The sequence below is a fragment of the Prinia subflava genome, chromosome Z (assembly GCF_021018805.1).
Source record: "Prinia subflava isolate CZ2003 ecotype Zambia chromosome Z, Cam_Psub_1.2, whole genome shotgun sequence".
NCBI lineage: Eukaryota > Metazoa > Chordata > Aves > Passeriformes > Cisticolidae > Prinia > Prinia subflava.
The window spans coordinates 87,686,320-87,699,870 of record NC_086283.1 but is presented as its reverse complement, the minus strand read 5'-3'; the positions used below and the strand labels follow the sequence as shown (position 1 = coordinate 87,699,870).

Here is a 13,551-nt window from a genome sequence, read left to right as displayed (position 1 = left end):
TTATTCAGAACTTAAACTCCCAAGGAACAAGCATTCATATATGCTTTACTGTAAAGTAACAGTGACTCGAAGGGACTGCACTTTAGTTTTAGTTTTGCATGATTTGTGGTGAGTCTTCTTTTTCTGTAAGGTAGCTGTCAGCTCCAGATGTACAGTCAGCTAGTAGAAACAGTAATTTTATGAGTAGAAAGAAGCATGCCAAATCATTGGGTAAAAAAAATCCAGGAACTAGGAATTGTATAATAGAGAGCAGCTCGGGTCAAGTTTGCAATACAAATTTTTTCCTCCACTGAAAATACTAAAAAATCATAAAGTGAGACTTTTGTTCAAACTAGTGTAGAAGTGTATGTTCTGTACCTATGAACGTTGTAAGTGCTTTTAATCTTTACTGTATCAGGGAAAAATTTGTGTTAACTCTGTCCTGCTGCATAAAGAAAACAGGATAATCTTTTAGTAAGTCTTTCCCACTTGTCTTAAATCTCACAGAACTTCAATATGAGCTAGTCAATGTGAGAGAGCAAAAGCAACAGCAGGTTTCTCACTGTCAGGATCCCCTTGTCGGCTGCTTGTCTGCCCACTCTTAATAGCCTATTGTTCTGCATATGATAGAGATGAGTCATGAGAGGTTAAAAGTTTATTTCACCTGAATTTTAGCATTTACAAATTTCAAATGCACTGTGTAAAGTGTTTCTCATCTACAGGTTTCTGAAAAAGTCTTGCAAATGTACAATGTAAACCTTTTAAAATATGTATTTTCTTAATGGCATAATGGTAAATCAGTGAAGGCACAGAAGTATGGAAAGCTAAATTTGGGAGCGATATGAAGCGAGGTTCTTTAGCACTCGTTCTGAAAAGAAACAGGCTTCACATTCCAATTTGAGCATGAGACCCAAGCTTTGCAGATCAGCAAAAGTATGCATGCTCTTTCCCACTCCTGACAAATTAATTGTGATTTAGCAAAAATGTGTAGTATTTGAAAATCACACTTTGTTGAAAGTAATTTCAAAATGAGCTGCATGAGTTGCTGCTTTGCATGTGCTTTGCTGTTGAATGATTTTCATATCCAGAAATGAAGTCAGCTTGTTCTCAGTATTTTCCTTTAAAATCCTTTAAAATCTGCAAAGTTCCTGCTACTGGCTTCTTTTTTTTTTTCCTTTTTTTTTTTTTTTTTTTTTTTTTTTTTTTTTTTTTTTTTTCCTTTTTTTACAGATGAGGTCACTGGGTTTTAACTGTTGGGCTTTAGAAAAATTAACCACCAGAGAGAAGCAAGACTGGCCCAACCACATCAGGTATCACTGATATCACAGACTGTACATAGCTCAGATTTTTTTTTTTCAGTGGAATAATCCATTGTGGCACTGAATGTAAGTGACACTCAGTCTGGTTTGTACTAGTAATCTTTATTTCTCACCAGAACATTACTCCCTTATCATATTCTGCCTTTCCTTGCTATTACACAAAACTCATTGAATTAATGACAGTTCAAGTATGTAACTTCTCTCTGACTGAATTATAGTTCTAATCATCCAGTTGATGCCTGTGGATCATTAGTTGATACAGGAACAGAAAATGACATTCCAGCCAAAATGCAGGGAATATACCACACTGTACCCTAAACTGCTGATTTGCCACCTCTACTTCAGCCTCTGTGACCTACTTCCGCAGTTCCTATGCTGAGGGTTCCAACCAGAGCAGTGAGACTGCCAGCAAAATACAATGCATCATCCATAAATAATAGTATTCATAATTCATTCATAATCCCAATATATACTTTGGAACTTGCTTCAGGCAAGTACTGAACAGAATAATACTCTTTTAAAAGGGGTATTGTGAATAGAACCAGGTTATTTTGATGCATGGCTGTGTCAGCAGCCACTTGGCTGGGTGTTTATTCACTCTCTGCTGAGATATCAGCTGTTGAGAAGGGAAAGTTGTACTGAATGCACTCAGTCCATGATTGCGCTGATCTGAGAGACTTGTACTTCCCTAAGCAGGTAAGGGACGATCGTTGCAGTTGAGACCATATGGACTAGTGGGGATCTTCAGCTGCTAAGTGCTGAGAGTGGGGGTTGATAATAATTGTCACTTAGCTGTGAACTGGTAATCCACTTAAAACAGCTTTGATTAAACTGTAAGTATTGGTGGGGAGTGGAGGGTATATATAATAGGCAAAAAAAGGGAACTAGGCATCATATTAAAATTGTCTTTGGCATCTTGGTATTTGTTCAGATAGCACTTCTACTGCTCAGTTCTAGGTACAGACCTGTGTGTTGGTTCACCCTGCCTTGTGAAAGAGTGAATGAAAAGGAGCTGTCCCCAGAGAATTATTTATTTAGTCTGTCTGTGGACAGTCTGCCTCCTGATTTTCCAGAGGTACTTCTGTGGGAAGGTGAGGAACGAACGCCCAAGTTGCTGAGTTTGTGGGCTTGGTGCATAGCGATGCGGGAGAAGCAGTTCTGGGCGGAGCCCCGCTCTGCACCCTGCTGAACGAGGCGTCTCTCGGAGAGGCGCAATTACAGTAAGAGGAGGCCTTTGTACTGCACACTTTATTTCCGGAGCAGCAAAAAAAGACACACACACACACGCTTTCAGCAAATAAAACTTATTTTAAAACTTTGAAAAAAAAAGTATAAAGATACCGTGTGCAGTTTCCTCAAGCTTATTTTATAAATGCGTGTATTGAATGCGTTCACCTTCCGTCAGAGAGCAGGAAGGCGCTGTCACTCCACCGACGTCTTGAGCTGGGGCGGAGCTCAGGACAAGCTCGGGCGGAGCTCCGGCCGGGTTCGGGCGGAGCTCGACGAGAGTGGGGGCTCGGCAGGAGCCCCGGCGGGAGTTCGGGCCCTCGCCCCGCCCTGCGGTTCCCGCCGTGCCTCAGCCGCCTCGGCCCGAGCACCGCCCGCAGGTCTGGCTCGGCCTCCAGCGCGATGGAGGCGGAAAGGCTGATGGTGCTGTTCGGGGACGACTCGGTGGAGGTGCACTACGCGGCGGGGGGCCGCTTGCTGCTGTCTCCTTGCGGATCCGAGTATCTGTACGAAGCGGCGCTCCCCGCGGCCGCCCACCCGCTCCAGCCGGTGCAGACCACCCGCCAGCGGGTCGCCTTCGTCGTCAGTGCCTACCGGGTATGCTGTGGGCAGTGCCTTTGGGGATGGGAGCGCTATCCCTCGTCCCTGCGCCGTCCCGGGGAGCGTCCCTTGGCCGGTGCCAGGGTTGCCTCCCTGCTCGGGAACGGGGCGGCCCGGGGACCATGGCCCCAACAGGAGTTCTTGTTTCTCTCTGTAAAAAAAGGAGGGAGTTTCATAGCCTCAGCACCACAGAAAGTAAGAAATCAGCATAAAATTTTATCACTGCACGTAAAAACTCGTAATAGGGTTTGGTTTTCTCTGCACTTCAACAGGAACAACTTCTACGAGCGCTAGACTTCAGGAACACATTTTCTTCTCGCCCGTACTTGCCTTCACGTATTATACCTCCAGAAAGAAAAAAGGTGGGATTACACGTTACGCCTGTAATGCTTTTGTGAAACTGACTTCTCTAGCGGATTTAATATAATATCACATGCATGTGTGTGAGTACAGGAGATTTATCGAGTGAAGTTTGGCTAATGGAGCTGTCCTCTTTCTTAAATTACTGCCTTTTAAAATTACAGCTTTAACTGTTACTTAGACCTCGGTTAATGCGTTTTCTTTGTAGAAAGAAACACTACAGTTAGTTTATTTCTAGCAAGGGTACAACTTAGGATTTTGTACATTGTTACATTTTGGCAGTAGAAACTTTTCGGGGAGGTCACAGTGTGGTGAAAGTGTTTTCCGAGGCTGCCACATCCCCCCATGGAAGTACCCATGTGAAAATGCTGCTGGGGTTTATGAGAGAAATGGGCCAAAGTGTCTGTGGGAATGGCCACTCCAGGTCAGACTGAACATCCATGCAGAGACCGATTTAGCATTTCTGGAAGCTTTGCATCTTTCTTGGTGTTCCCGCTGAATATGAGTGTCTGCACAGCAAGGCAGGAGTCTTAAGACAACTGATTAAAGTTTTAAAGTTTTTAGACTGATCCTTCATTAGTATTACCCTTCATGCCGATGTTTAGCAGCCTAAAGCACTGTCACTCACTGACACTATATATTTAATGTAAAGACATCCGTCCTTACCAGTCATGCATTCACTGCAAAGTACAGCAGCAAAGAGCTGATGCTCTGTTCCTAGCACTGAGGAGTAAGTTCTACCTTCTCTCAGGTCTGGAAAGATCTTGCTCTTTAGGAGGTTGGCTGGGTTTCTGTTTTTTAACTTAGAGCATCCCATGTGACTACCTGCTTCAAGATTTTGAAGGATAACTTTCCTAGGCCACAGCAAGCACCTTATCATGTTGGTTGGCTTCTCCCCCCACATCTCTTTTTTGTTGCTTTGGTTTCTTCCCCCTCAGTTTGAGAAAAACTGCTGCTTTTCTTAAAGCCAAAACAGTCTTTTCAGAATTCCTGAGATCGTCCTTCTCCAGCAATCTACTGTCACTTTATTGTTCTGTGGCCTATTATCAAACAGTGCCCATGTTTTCAAGGCCCTTGCTGTTTCCCACACTCCAGCAGTCCACCATAAAAAAGTAAGAGTTACTAAGCTTCAGCTCTCATAACAAATTGCTAATGAGCCTGACAGGCCAGCCCAGGGCCTTGCAGAGTTAACCTAAGGCCTGAGGCCTGTTACTACCTGTGACAGTACTTTCATGGGCACAAAAACACTTAGACTGCATTGCTTGCAGTCTGCCTTATGCTTGAGTTCAGCCTGTTCCTGTGGTATGCTTAGGCTGTCTTTTGGCCACTCCAACCACTCACATGTCTAGATAGCTCTGTGAGGGGGACCTTGTTAGTGGTCTGGCCTGTTCAGAACAGCAGCTAGTATTCAAAATGCAGGTTAACTGTGAATATATGTTCAGTGGTATCACTATATGTTCAGTTTGCTCTTGTTCTATTCCTAGAACTTTCAAACATTTCATACTGATTAAACTGCCGGTGAACACTGAGTGTGTTTTCATGGGACTGAGAATTACAACACCAGGATCCTGGTTGGTGGCAGTCAGCTCGGAGCCCATACTCTTATATATATATACATATATATATATGTAGTTAGGATTGCCTTTCCCCATTAAGATCACATTATGTTTATCTCAACTAAGTTTTACCTTCAGCATTTTTATTATTTTTTAATGTCCTATTTCAATTCTTTATCAAATTCACTGGTAATTGCTATGAACAAGATAATTTGGCCATTCTCTCCTTTGTTTCTGAAGAAGCCATTGGAAACACAAACATGTAGAGTTGTGCCTGGTGAGTTGCCCATGCACCTTACTGATTTATGGCTGGATTAAATTAAAACATTATTGCTAGACAGAACTCTTTTAGTACAGGTGGAAGCAGATATGATGATTAGATGTTTTGCTTCCTCTCAGCTCCTACATGCAGAACAACATTTCTTGCCACACAGCACCCTTGTAGAAGGATTGAATTAATTTAACTGTAAATGCTCCAGTTGCAGGGCCTGGGAGGCAGGTCATTTTTATCTTGCTGCACGTTCCAATCCTTTTTCTTGTATTAGATTCTTCCCAGTGATATCTTAGAAATTAAATGGCCTGACCCTGCGACAGCTGATCTGACAAGATGTTTAGACAATGGCAGTGTGAAGATCTCATCTGTAGATGGCTATGCTCACCTTTACTTGTCAGAATTGCAGCAAGAATTTACAGTGGAGTTCTTATGCAAAGTCAGCCAGACATCTGCAACTTCCTCACATTCTGCTGAAAAGAACAGCAACTGTCAAAGCAGAGATCAGTGTGGAAAACCAAGTAAACATTCTGCTGCAGAAATCTCATCAAAACAAAGAAGAATAGAGAATAGGAATAAACATAGTTTTGCTGAAGGTAAATACAGAGAGCCAACCAAACCAAAGCACCAAAGAGATGGAGATAGAGTCCCTTTGTTCCACACAAATTGTTCTTCTGAATACACATGGGTTACACAGCGTTGGACTGTTTCCTTGTGCCCAGAAGAATGGAAATACCCTTTGTCCTTGGCACTAAAATGCTGTAACTTACATACTGTGGAAAATGTAATGAAGACATATGAGAAAAACAGCTGTACAGCTGTTGAAGGTGATGTTTTAGCTGACCCTGAAACACATGAAACAGTTTCTTGTTTACCTACAGCTTTGCCACTCAGCTGCAGAGCCCCACACCTACACAGGTAATTTAAACTGTTTGCTTTGTACTTGTTAACATATGCTTTACAATTCTTTAATTTGGATCTTCAACCTCTAGTGAAATAATTGAATCCTAGCTATAAAAAAAGAAAGTTTAAAATTACCATCAGTTGTGGCTTTTTTGGGAACTTCATAAGACATGACATTGTAAAACCACCATTCTGTAACCTGATGTAATGAAGCTATAGTAATTAGTTCAGATTAAAAAAAAATTATTTTCTGACATGCTGTATGAATATGTAAACAAAAAAGAGAATATGAAAAAGAACACAGGTTTTGTGTTGGGGTTGTTTGGTTTTTCCTTTTCCATTTTGAAATTTTAATATTTCTGAGGTGGGCCAATGGCATATTTTGTGTCTCAGCATCACTAAAAATAAAAATATTTGTGGTGCTCAAAAGTTTAATTTAGTAGCTAAAGTGGATCATTAAGAAATTGGAGGACTCTGAAAATATGCAACCATTTATCTTTTGAATAAGTGTGCATGCATCAGTCCTAGGTACAGAAATAATTACCAGCAAACACACACACACAAAAGAACAACCAATATATGGACTTAGTGAAGCTTTCATTGTATTTTACATACACAGGTGGACATTCTGTGACTTCTTTCAGAATGAAGATATGGAGAAGTATTCATTCCCTCAGCTAATTAAAGTTGTGTGGTACCAGGGTGTTTTCTACAGGTTTGTAGATCATTTGTGTTATCTGGAAGACTAAATTTGTACAGGAATTAAAACCCTAGATGAAATGTCTTACTTTGTCCCTTTCTCACTCTTCAAGAAGTGGAATACAATATTCATGTCAGAGCCTCTTATTTTCTGCTGTTTGTTTATTGGATTTCACATTTTCTAGCACAGTGTATTATCAGGTCTGAATCTGAAATCATGTTTAAGTGACCTGATTATCTGATTTCTTAAAGGTTTACTGGACAGCTGGAGAACCTACAGATTTCACTTACAATAATGGTACTTGTTTTCTTTGCAAATTAGTTTTCTCCTTTTGCTGCTGAAGATTTCCTAGTTTAGAAATATTTGTCTTGGTGACCTACATAATTCAGCTGTGGATTTTTCTGGCAAGTCACCTTGTTCATATGGTTAAAAAAAAAAAAAAAAAAAAAAAAAAAAGGAAAATACCAAAACAACAACAACAAATTCTAATTGAAATTGCTATAATTCTATTTGTTAATAGAATGCTAATTGCTATAATTAGCACCTAAAAGCCTTTGATGAAAGCATCACTGATGTTTAAACCTTTAGTCTTTCTGCTGAGTGTTCTTTATTTTTCCTCAATGTAATTCTTAAATTTTCATCTCAACTAAATAAAATGTTTAGCAGCACTTAAGAGTTTGGGGTTTTTTTTTTCTCAGTTAAGACCTTCAGATTGTTCAGGAATTGTTCAGTCAGGTCGTTTTATGAGTACACTAGGTATGGCTGGTCCACTAAGAAAGCTGGATTTTTCTTTTCAGGATCACCATGTTTTGTGGTCAGTGAAATGAGCAGTTCTTGAGAGCTGCTTACCTCAACACAAAAAAAAGCTTTCCTTAGCTTATTTAAATCCCACTCCCATACACATGTGCAAACAAAGAGCCTAGTAATGTTAATATTCTGTGTTAAAAGAGATTATTGGTACATTCTGCTGCTTATGAAACAGTAGAAATTTTTCACATGTGAGTTGATGAAAATGTGTCTCTGCTTATTGTTTTCTTCAGGTGTAATAAACCTGTTTTGCTTGTCCAGTGACACAGCATTTTAAATACTGGCTAAAAATCTTGTTGTTTTTCTTAGATTTATCCATGGTAGGACAAACATCACAGAAATTTATCCTGGTGATGATTCATTTTTCAAGTCAGAGGGACCATTTTTGGGAAAATATTTCATACGTTATGCAGTCCAAAAAGGAACAAAAAAGGTACAAAACTATTTAAAAACTAAGACTATTTAAAAGCATGCTCCAAATTCCTTCAATTTGCATCTTCCTTAAGACATTTGGCTATGCAGTGTGAAGTCCCTACACTATAATGGTAATTATTGTAAATGCTTCAATCAAGCCATCAGTCATACAAAAAGATTATATTATTCCTTCTGTTTCAGAAGGTATTTTCGTAAATTTGACACAGTAAGAAAATTCTTCTTCATTGTAACATTTATTTTATCAAACTCAAGAGTATGATCCTACAACAACCATTCCTCACTAATTTGGAAGTTTAGTCTTGAAGCTAATGTACTGATTACAGTTTAATCTCTTTGTACTTGGAAGTGTTTTCTACTGTATGAAGACAGAACCTAGAAGATGCAGGTTTTGTTCTGGCTTTGCTATGGACCAGCTGTTCAGTGCTGGAAAAAGGATTTTGCCTCTGTGTCTTTAAATTCCTCCAGAGGAGAGTCCTCTCCAGTGCTAATGCAGCAACTTGTATTTTTAAAGCAGAATTAAGCATCAGATTTGTACTTTTGGAACCCAGCCTTTAAATTGTAGTCAAACATTGCCACTCAGTAATGACCTGTAGTCTACTGTCTGACAAAAAAACTTCCTGGTTCTTACTGAGTGTAATAAAACCGAATATTTGAATATTTTCTCACACATATGTAGGCTTAATGAGACACTTTTCAATCAGATATTTGTCTGTGTTCTGTGGCAGATTTAAATGTGATTATGGTTGGCTTCTGGGAGGTTAGAAATTTTATAACTTGCTCTTAATTCTGTTTTCATGCTACAGTACCTGTAACTAACTCATCTTCTTTCTGCTCTTACTCAGGTGGAAGAAAAAATGTATTCGGTGAGCAGCCTACCTCCAGATGTGCCAGGACATCCATACTCTATATCCTCCATTATTACTCAGGCAACCAAGTAACTTTACCTTTGTTACATTAATTCCACTGAGCTATTAGAAAGGACGGAGTTAAAGTTCAAAAAGTTCGCTTATTATCTTAGGTATAAAAATTAAAGGAAATTATCTTAGCACTGAGGACATATTTAAACTTACAAAACAAAATTTGCAAGTGCTTAGAAGACATAATAGGATTTAAATGCCTAATACTTTGGGTTTTCTTCTCTCCTCAGAATACTTCAGTATTGCTGCAAAACAAAACTGTCATTAAGTCATAATTATTATCTCTGCTGCTGGAAAGTGGTATGTAGCTGAAAATTTATAAATCTTGTAGTGTTATAAGGATGGTTATATTGGCTAAAGGGGAATAGGACTTAATCTGGAGGGAAGAATGGTGAGTGTATCTTGACAGATGGGAAGGCAGATATTTGGGAACCAAAAGCATGCATTTAAAAGTTATATTTAAGAAACAATTCCATGATGAAGAGAGCTGATCTGGAAAAAGAAGTGAATTAAAAATCTGGAACACATACAGACAGCTTTAATGATGTAAATAGCCTTTCTTCAAGTTTTTAATGTATTTTAATGTCTTCAAACATTTGGTTCTAGGTATCGGAGACTGATGGACGAGAAATGTTGCCAATTTTGCTGCATGAAAAGGTTATTCCCAGCATAGGAAGACTGATTGTGTACTCAGATCATAAAGTCCATGCTGTTTTTTGGGATAGGGTGACCGTGACTATGGTTTGGGATTTCAGCTCTTCCTGTAGTGAGATCCAGGTAACATGTGACTTAGAGGAAGGACTATTGCTAAAACTTTCCATGAAAAAATGTTACTAGGAAACAAATGAGAATGCCAAACAAAAGTTCTGATGCCAATAAAATACAAAAACAAAACAGAATTGAAAATTCTACAGGTTTGGGGACATTTTTAGAAATAATTTATTCTTGAATAGCATAAAGGAAGAGTTGGAGCTTTGCCAGGTGTTTTTCCCCTGCATTTGTCATAGCATACTATAGCAGGTTCTGTCGCTAGCAAAACACAGATTTGCAAGTCTTTAAAGTGGATTGTTAATAGATATTTCATTCTTAAATTGGCATATTATACTTGCTTTTTTTTCCTTTGCCCTGCAGCGGAAAATTAATATTTGGGTTTTTTCTTTTCTTCCAAGATAAATGAAGATGTAGGCTGGTGTAAGTTAACTACTCCTGATGGGGTACAGCAGCTAATACAAATAAGTCATCCTGGAATCTATGAAAGGTAATTTAAATTAATTGTTTAATTAAAACTATTTAAATGCAAAAGTGATTCTTTATAAATCCTCTTTTGTGAAGAAACAGTACATACTGACAATATACTGGTAGGCATGGACCAAACATGTAATGATAAAAGCTCCATCTTACTTCTGGCCTGTGTGACGCAGGGCCACTGCATGCTGTGATTCCATTGTAACTGTTATGGCAATGTCCACTTAAAAAAATAACTAGAGCTGCAACTTGGCATTTACTTCAGTGGATTAAAAAAAAAAAAAGCATTTGTCCTATAGAGCTGATATATAGAACTGAACAGCACTTGATACAATTTTTGCTTTATTACAGATATTGACCTCTGCCTGCAGATTGCTTTTGCTGATCTGCTTGCGCTAATTACAGCCTCATTATGGGAATCATCAGAAATTTTCTGTGCTGCATTTTAGCAAGCACATATTTCACAAACAAAAATTAACACTTGTACACTATTCATAGCAAATCATAGAGCTTGTTATAATTTACTAGAACTGTATAGTTCTAAATATGAAGAAGATTCTAGACAAAAAATGGCAAGGCAATCTAGGAGAAAAAGCTAGATTTTGAATCATAGCTTTTTCTTTCAGATCCAGGTGTATTCCTTAGTGTCTTCAGTTTCTTGCTCGAAAATGGAGTTTCTCACATAAATAACTACTTTTTAAAATTTTCATATTAACACAGGTACATCAGAACAGCAATCGAATGGTGCAGAAGTTTGAATGAAAGGAAAGAGATTGCTGAATGTACTGCGCACTCTGTAACTGAAGAAAATTGGTATTCATCTTTATCCCAAATAATTGACTATAAATAATGTTGAAAACAAAATTCAAAAATATTATAAGCTTTGAATTTTATATCTTGCATTTTCTAATTGTCAAAAATGAAAATTTATTTTAAAATATTTATTTATTTTGTATATGGTTCTGTATTTTTCATTCAGTGTTTAAAATGTTTGGTGAATTTCAGATGAAGGTTGTTTCACTGAGCTTTGCCTATCTTACTTAAAAATCAGAATTATAGTGACTTTGCCAAAGGACAGTTAATGTTACAAAGATAGTGTCTTGCAGTGAAAAGAAAAGATACCAGACTAAGATGGCTTTTAACAGAACATCAAGCAGTCCAAAACAGTATTTTGAACTTGCCTAATGACACTTGTATACCTCTTGTTGACATTTGTCCTTTTTAATACATGCAACTGACCAAAAATCTACTGACATCATCTGCAAACATATTGGGATATTAAAAATATGCTAATTGAAATCAATCACAGTTGCACTTGTTATTTAAATTATAGCAGATTCAGCTGATACATTTTTGAGCTGATGAAATGAATATTCTATCTATGTTTATATGTACTTACACCAAAGAGACTATTCTTAGAGCAGAGACCAAATTTTTGGAAACACAAATGATTGACAAATGTCAGCCATTGGTATAAAAGACAGAGAAAACGTGCTTTTTTCCACTTTGGCTTTGCTGTTTTAATTCTCAGTATTGCTAGAAACTGTTTAAAATTAAAACCTGAAACAGAAAATATCCTTGAGAACCCTTTATGATACTAAATCATTTAATAACCTTTATTTTCTTGGACAGGTCTGCTGATGCTGAGCTTGAAAAAATACAGAGATTTAACTGTATCCTTTTAAAAGCTGTAAAGATTTTTTTCACTTTTATATTCTGCTGTTTATCTGCATGTTCAAATCTGCACTTCAGATCAGCAAAGGCTCTCTATCGTGATCTTACCTTCTTTTACTGTCTCACTTCTTAAAACAACCTCACTTTCTTATTTATCTTCTTTGTTTTATCACTTATTTTGTGGTAAAGATTTTTAAAAAAAGACAAAAATGGTGTCGAAGTACAAAACTAAAATGAAAGGTCACTAGAAAACAAAGCCATTTAACGTGTACTGCATCAGTTTTGCTAAGAGACATCTGCTGATCTGTTCTTGAAAGAGGAACAACACAGTTGCCTTTGGGCTTGTGTTACAGTACAGTATCTTTCTGTTTATCAGCTACCTTAGTATTGTTCTATTGTGTTCAGCCAGCTCAAATGTGCACTGTGCTGAATCTGCTTAATGCCACTCTGTAATTGTCTTTCAGCCAGTGTTCAATTCTATTTGTATGAAAAGTGCATGCTGTTAAACGGTGTAACATCCGTTTTCTTTTCAAAGTAACTCTTGGATAAATTGAAGTGTAAAAGACATTTTTCTATAAATGTTGTAGACGTTTTAAGTTATACAATCTTTTTCTTTTTTTAGCTGTATGTAATTACCATGCTACAAAGTGGGAGACTTTGCAAGGCAGAATGATGAATACGAATGCAGTGATTAATTTTTCTTTTCAGAAGGAAGAGTCTGAATTTTTTTTCTTAACAAAGTAACACTAGTTTTATTAGACAATAGCAACATTCTGAAAAGGACACCTGCAAAATGCAATCAATCTGGCATCACTGTTGGGAAAAAAGAAAACGAGGGTGAGGTGGAAGAACTCAGTGAAGGTTGTGTCTTAGAGGCTTTGGAAAAAACTTCCAGAGTCATTCAGGATATTGAATCTCTGCTTGCTGGTTCTGGGAAGTGAAGCCCGTGGGCAGGTGAAGCCGTGTTCCGTGTCCTCTCAGGAGCTGTCCCGGCTGTGTCTGAGGAGCGGAGAGGGGATCGAAGGCTGCAGCCAGGGGGACAAGTTGCCAGTATGTTCCTGGTGAAGTCTGTCAGGTGCCAGTGTAATGTCGATAATAACACCAGTGCTTTATTTGGTAGAGACAAAGGGAACAGTTGAGATAATGGAGCACTGCTGTATAAATAGATCAGGCCTGACCTGACAGTGCTGCTTTTAATGTATATGTTCGAATCAATTTGATTGATAGATCACTGCTGAAATTACCAGGGTGGACACGGGAGGTTTTCACTGTAGAAACGTCCTTTTATTCAGGTGCTTACACCAAGAAGTCTTAATACCGAATAAAATGTTTTCCAAATGCTTTGCCTAGTGCTCTCTTTGAGTAAATAAGTACTAATTTCAGGGCAGAGGACACTTCTCTGCTCTGTGGTCCGTCAGTGGCGCAGCACGTCCTTCGTGACAAAACACTCAACTCTTATCATCAATTCCCCTCCCAGCACTTTAAGGAACCAAAGTGCGAACACCCAGAGTCTGTGTTTAATAATCCTGCTAACACCTCTCCCTCACAACCAAACCGC

The 13,551-nt window shown here is 38.3% G+C and overlaps 1 protein-coding gene across 4 annotated transcripts; it reads left to right on the top strand.

Annotated features, from left to right (window-relative positions):
- The first annotated feature begins 2,797 nt into the window (after window positions 1–2,797).
- On the top strand, window positions 2,798–13,359 carry CZH5orf34 (chromosome Z C5orf34 homolog). 4 transcript variants are annotated; one of them, XM_063422952.1, is made up of 12 exons: window positions 2,798–3,122; window positions 3,398–3,487; window positions 5,587–6,230; window positions 6,835–6,930; window positions 8,032–8,155; window positions 9,000–9,091; window positions 9,305–9,374; window positions 9,681–9,851; window positions 10,244–10,332; window positions 11,040–11,132; window positions 11,952–11,992; window positions 12,744–13,359. In XM_063422952.1, the coding sequence occupies exons 1-12, from the start codon at window positions 2,928–2,930 to the stop codon at window positions 12,932–12,934; spliced, it is 1,896 nt and encodes a 631-aa protein (XP_063279022.1). In that variant the 5' UTR covers window positions 2,798–2,927; the 3' UTR covers window positions 12,935–13,359. The 4 variants fall into 4 exon arrangements, with proteins under 4 accessions (XP_063279022.1, XP_063279023.1, XP_063279024.1 ...); XM_063422953.1 differs by lacking the exon at window positions 6,835–6,930; XM_063422954.1 differs by lacking the exon at window positions 8,032–8,155 and having other exon boundaries at window positions 9,000–9,020.
- Window positions 13,360–13,551: the final 192 nt, after the last annotated feature.

Bases quoted from the DNA above. Each gene is read 5' to 3' on its own strand.
- CZH5orf34 (XM_063422952.1), top strand. From the start codon at position 2,928: ATGGAGGCGGAAAGGCTGATGGTGCTGTTCGGGGACGACTCGGTGGAG. The intron at 3,123-3,397 runs GTATGCTGTGGG...GCACTTCAACAG, and splicing joins TCGTCGTCAGTGCCTACCGG to GAACAACTTCTACGAGCGCT. The intron at 6,931-8,031 runs GTTTGTAGATCA...TGTTTTTCTTAG, and splicing joins TACCAGGGTGTTTTCTACAG to ATTTATCCATGGTAGGACAA.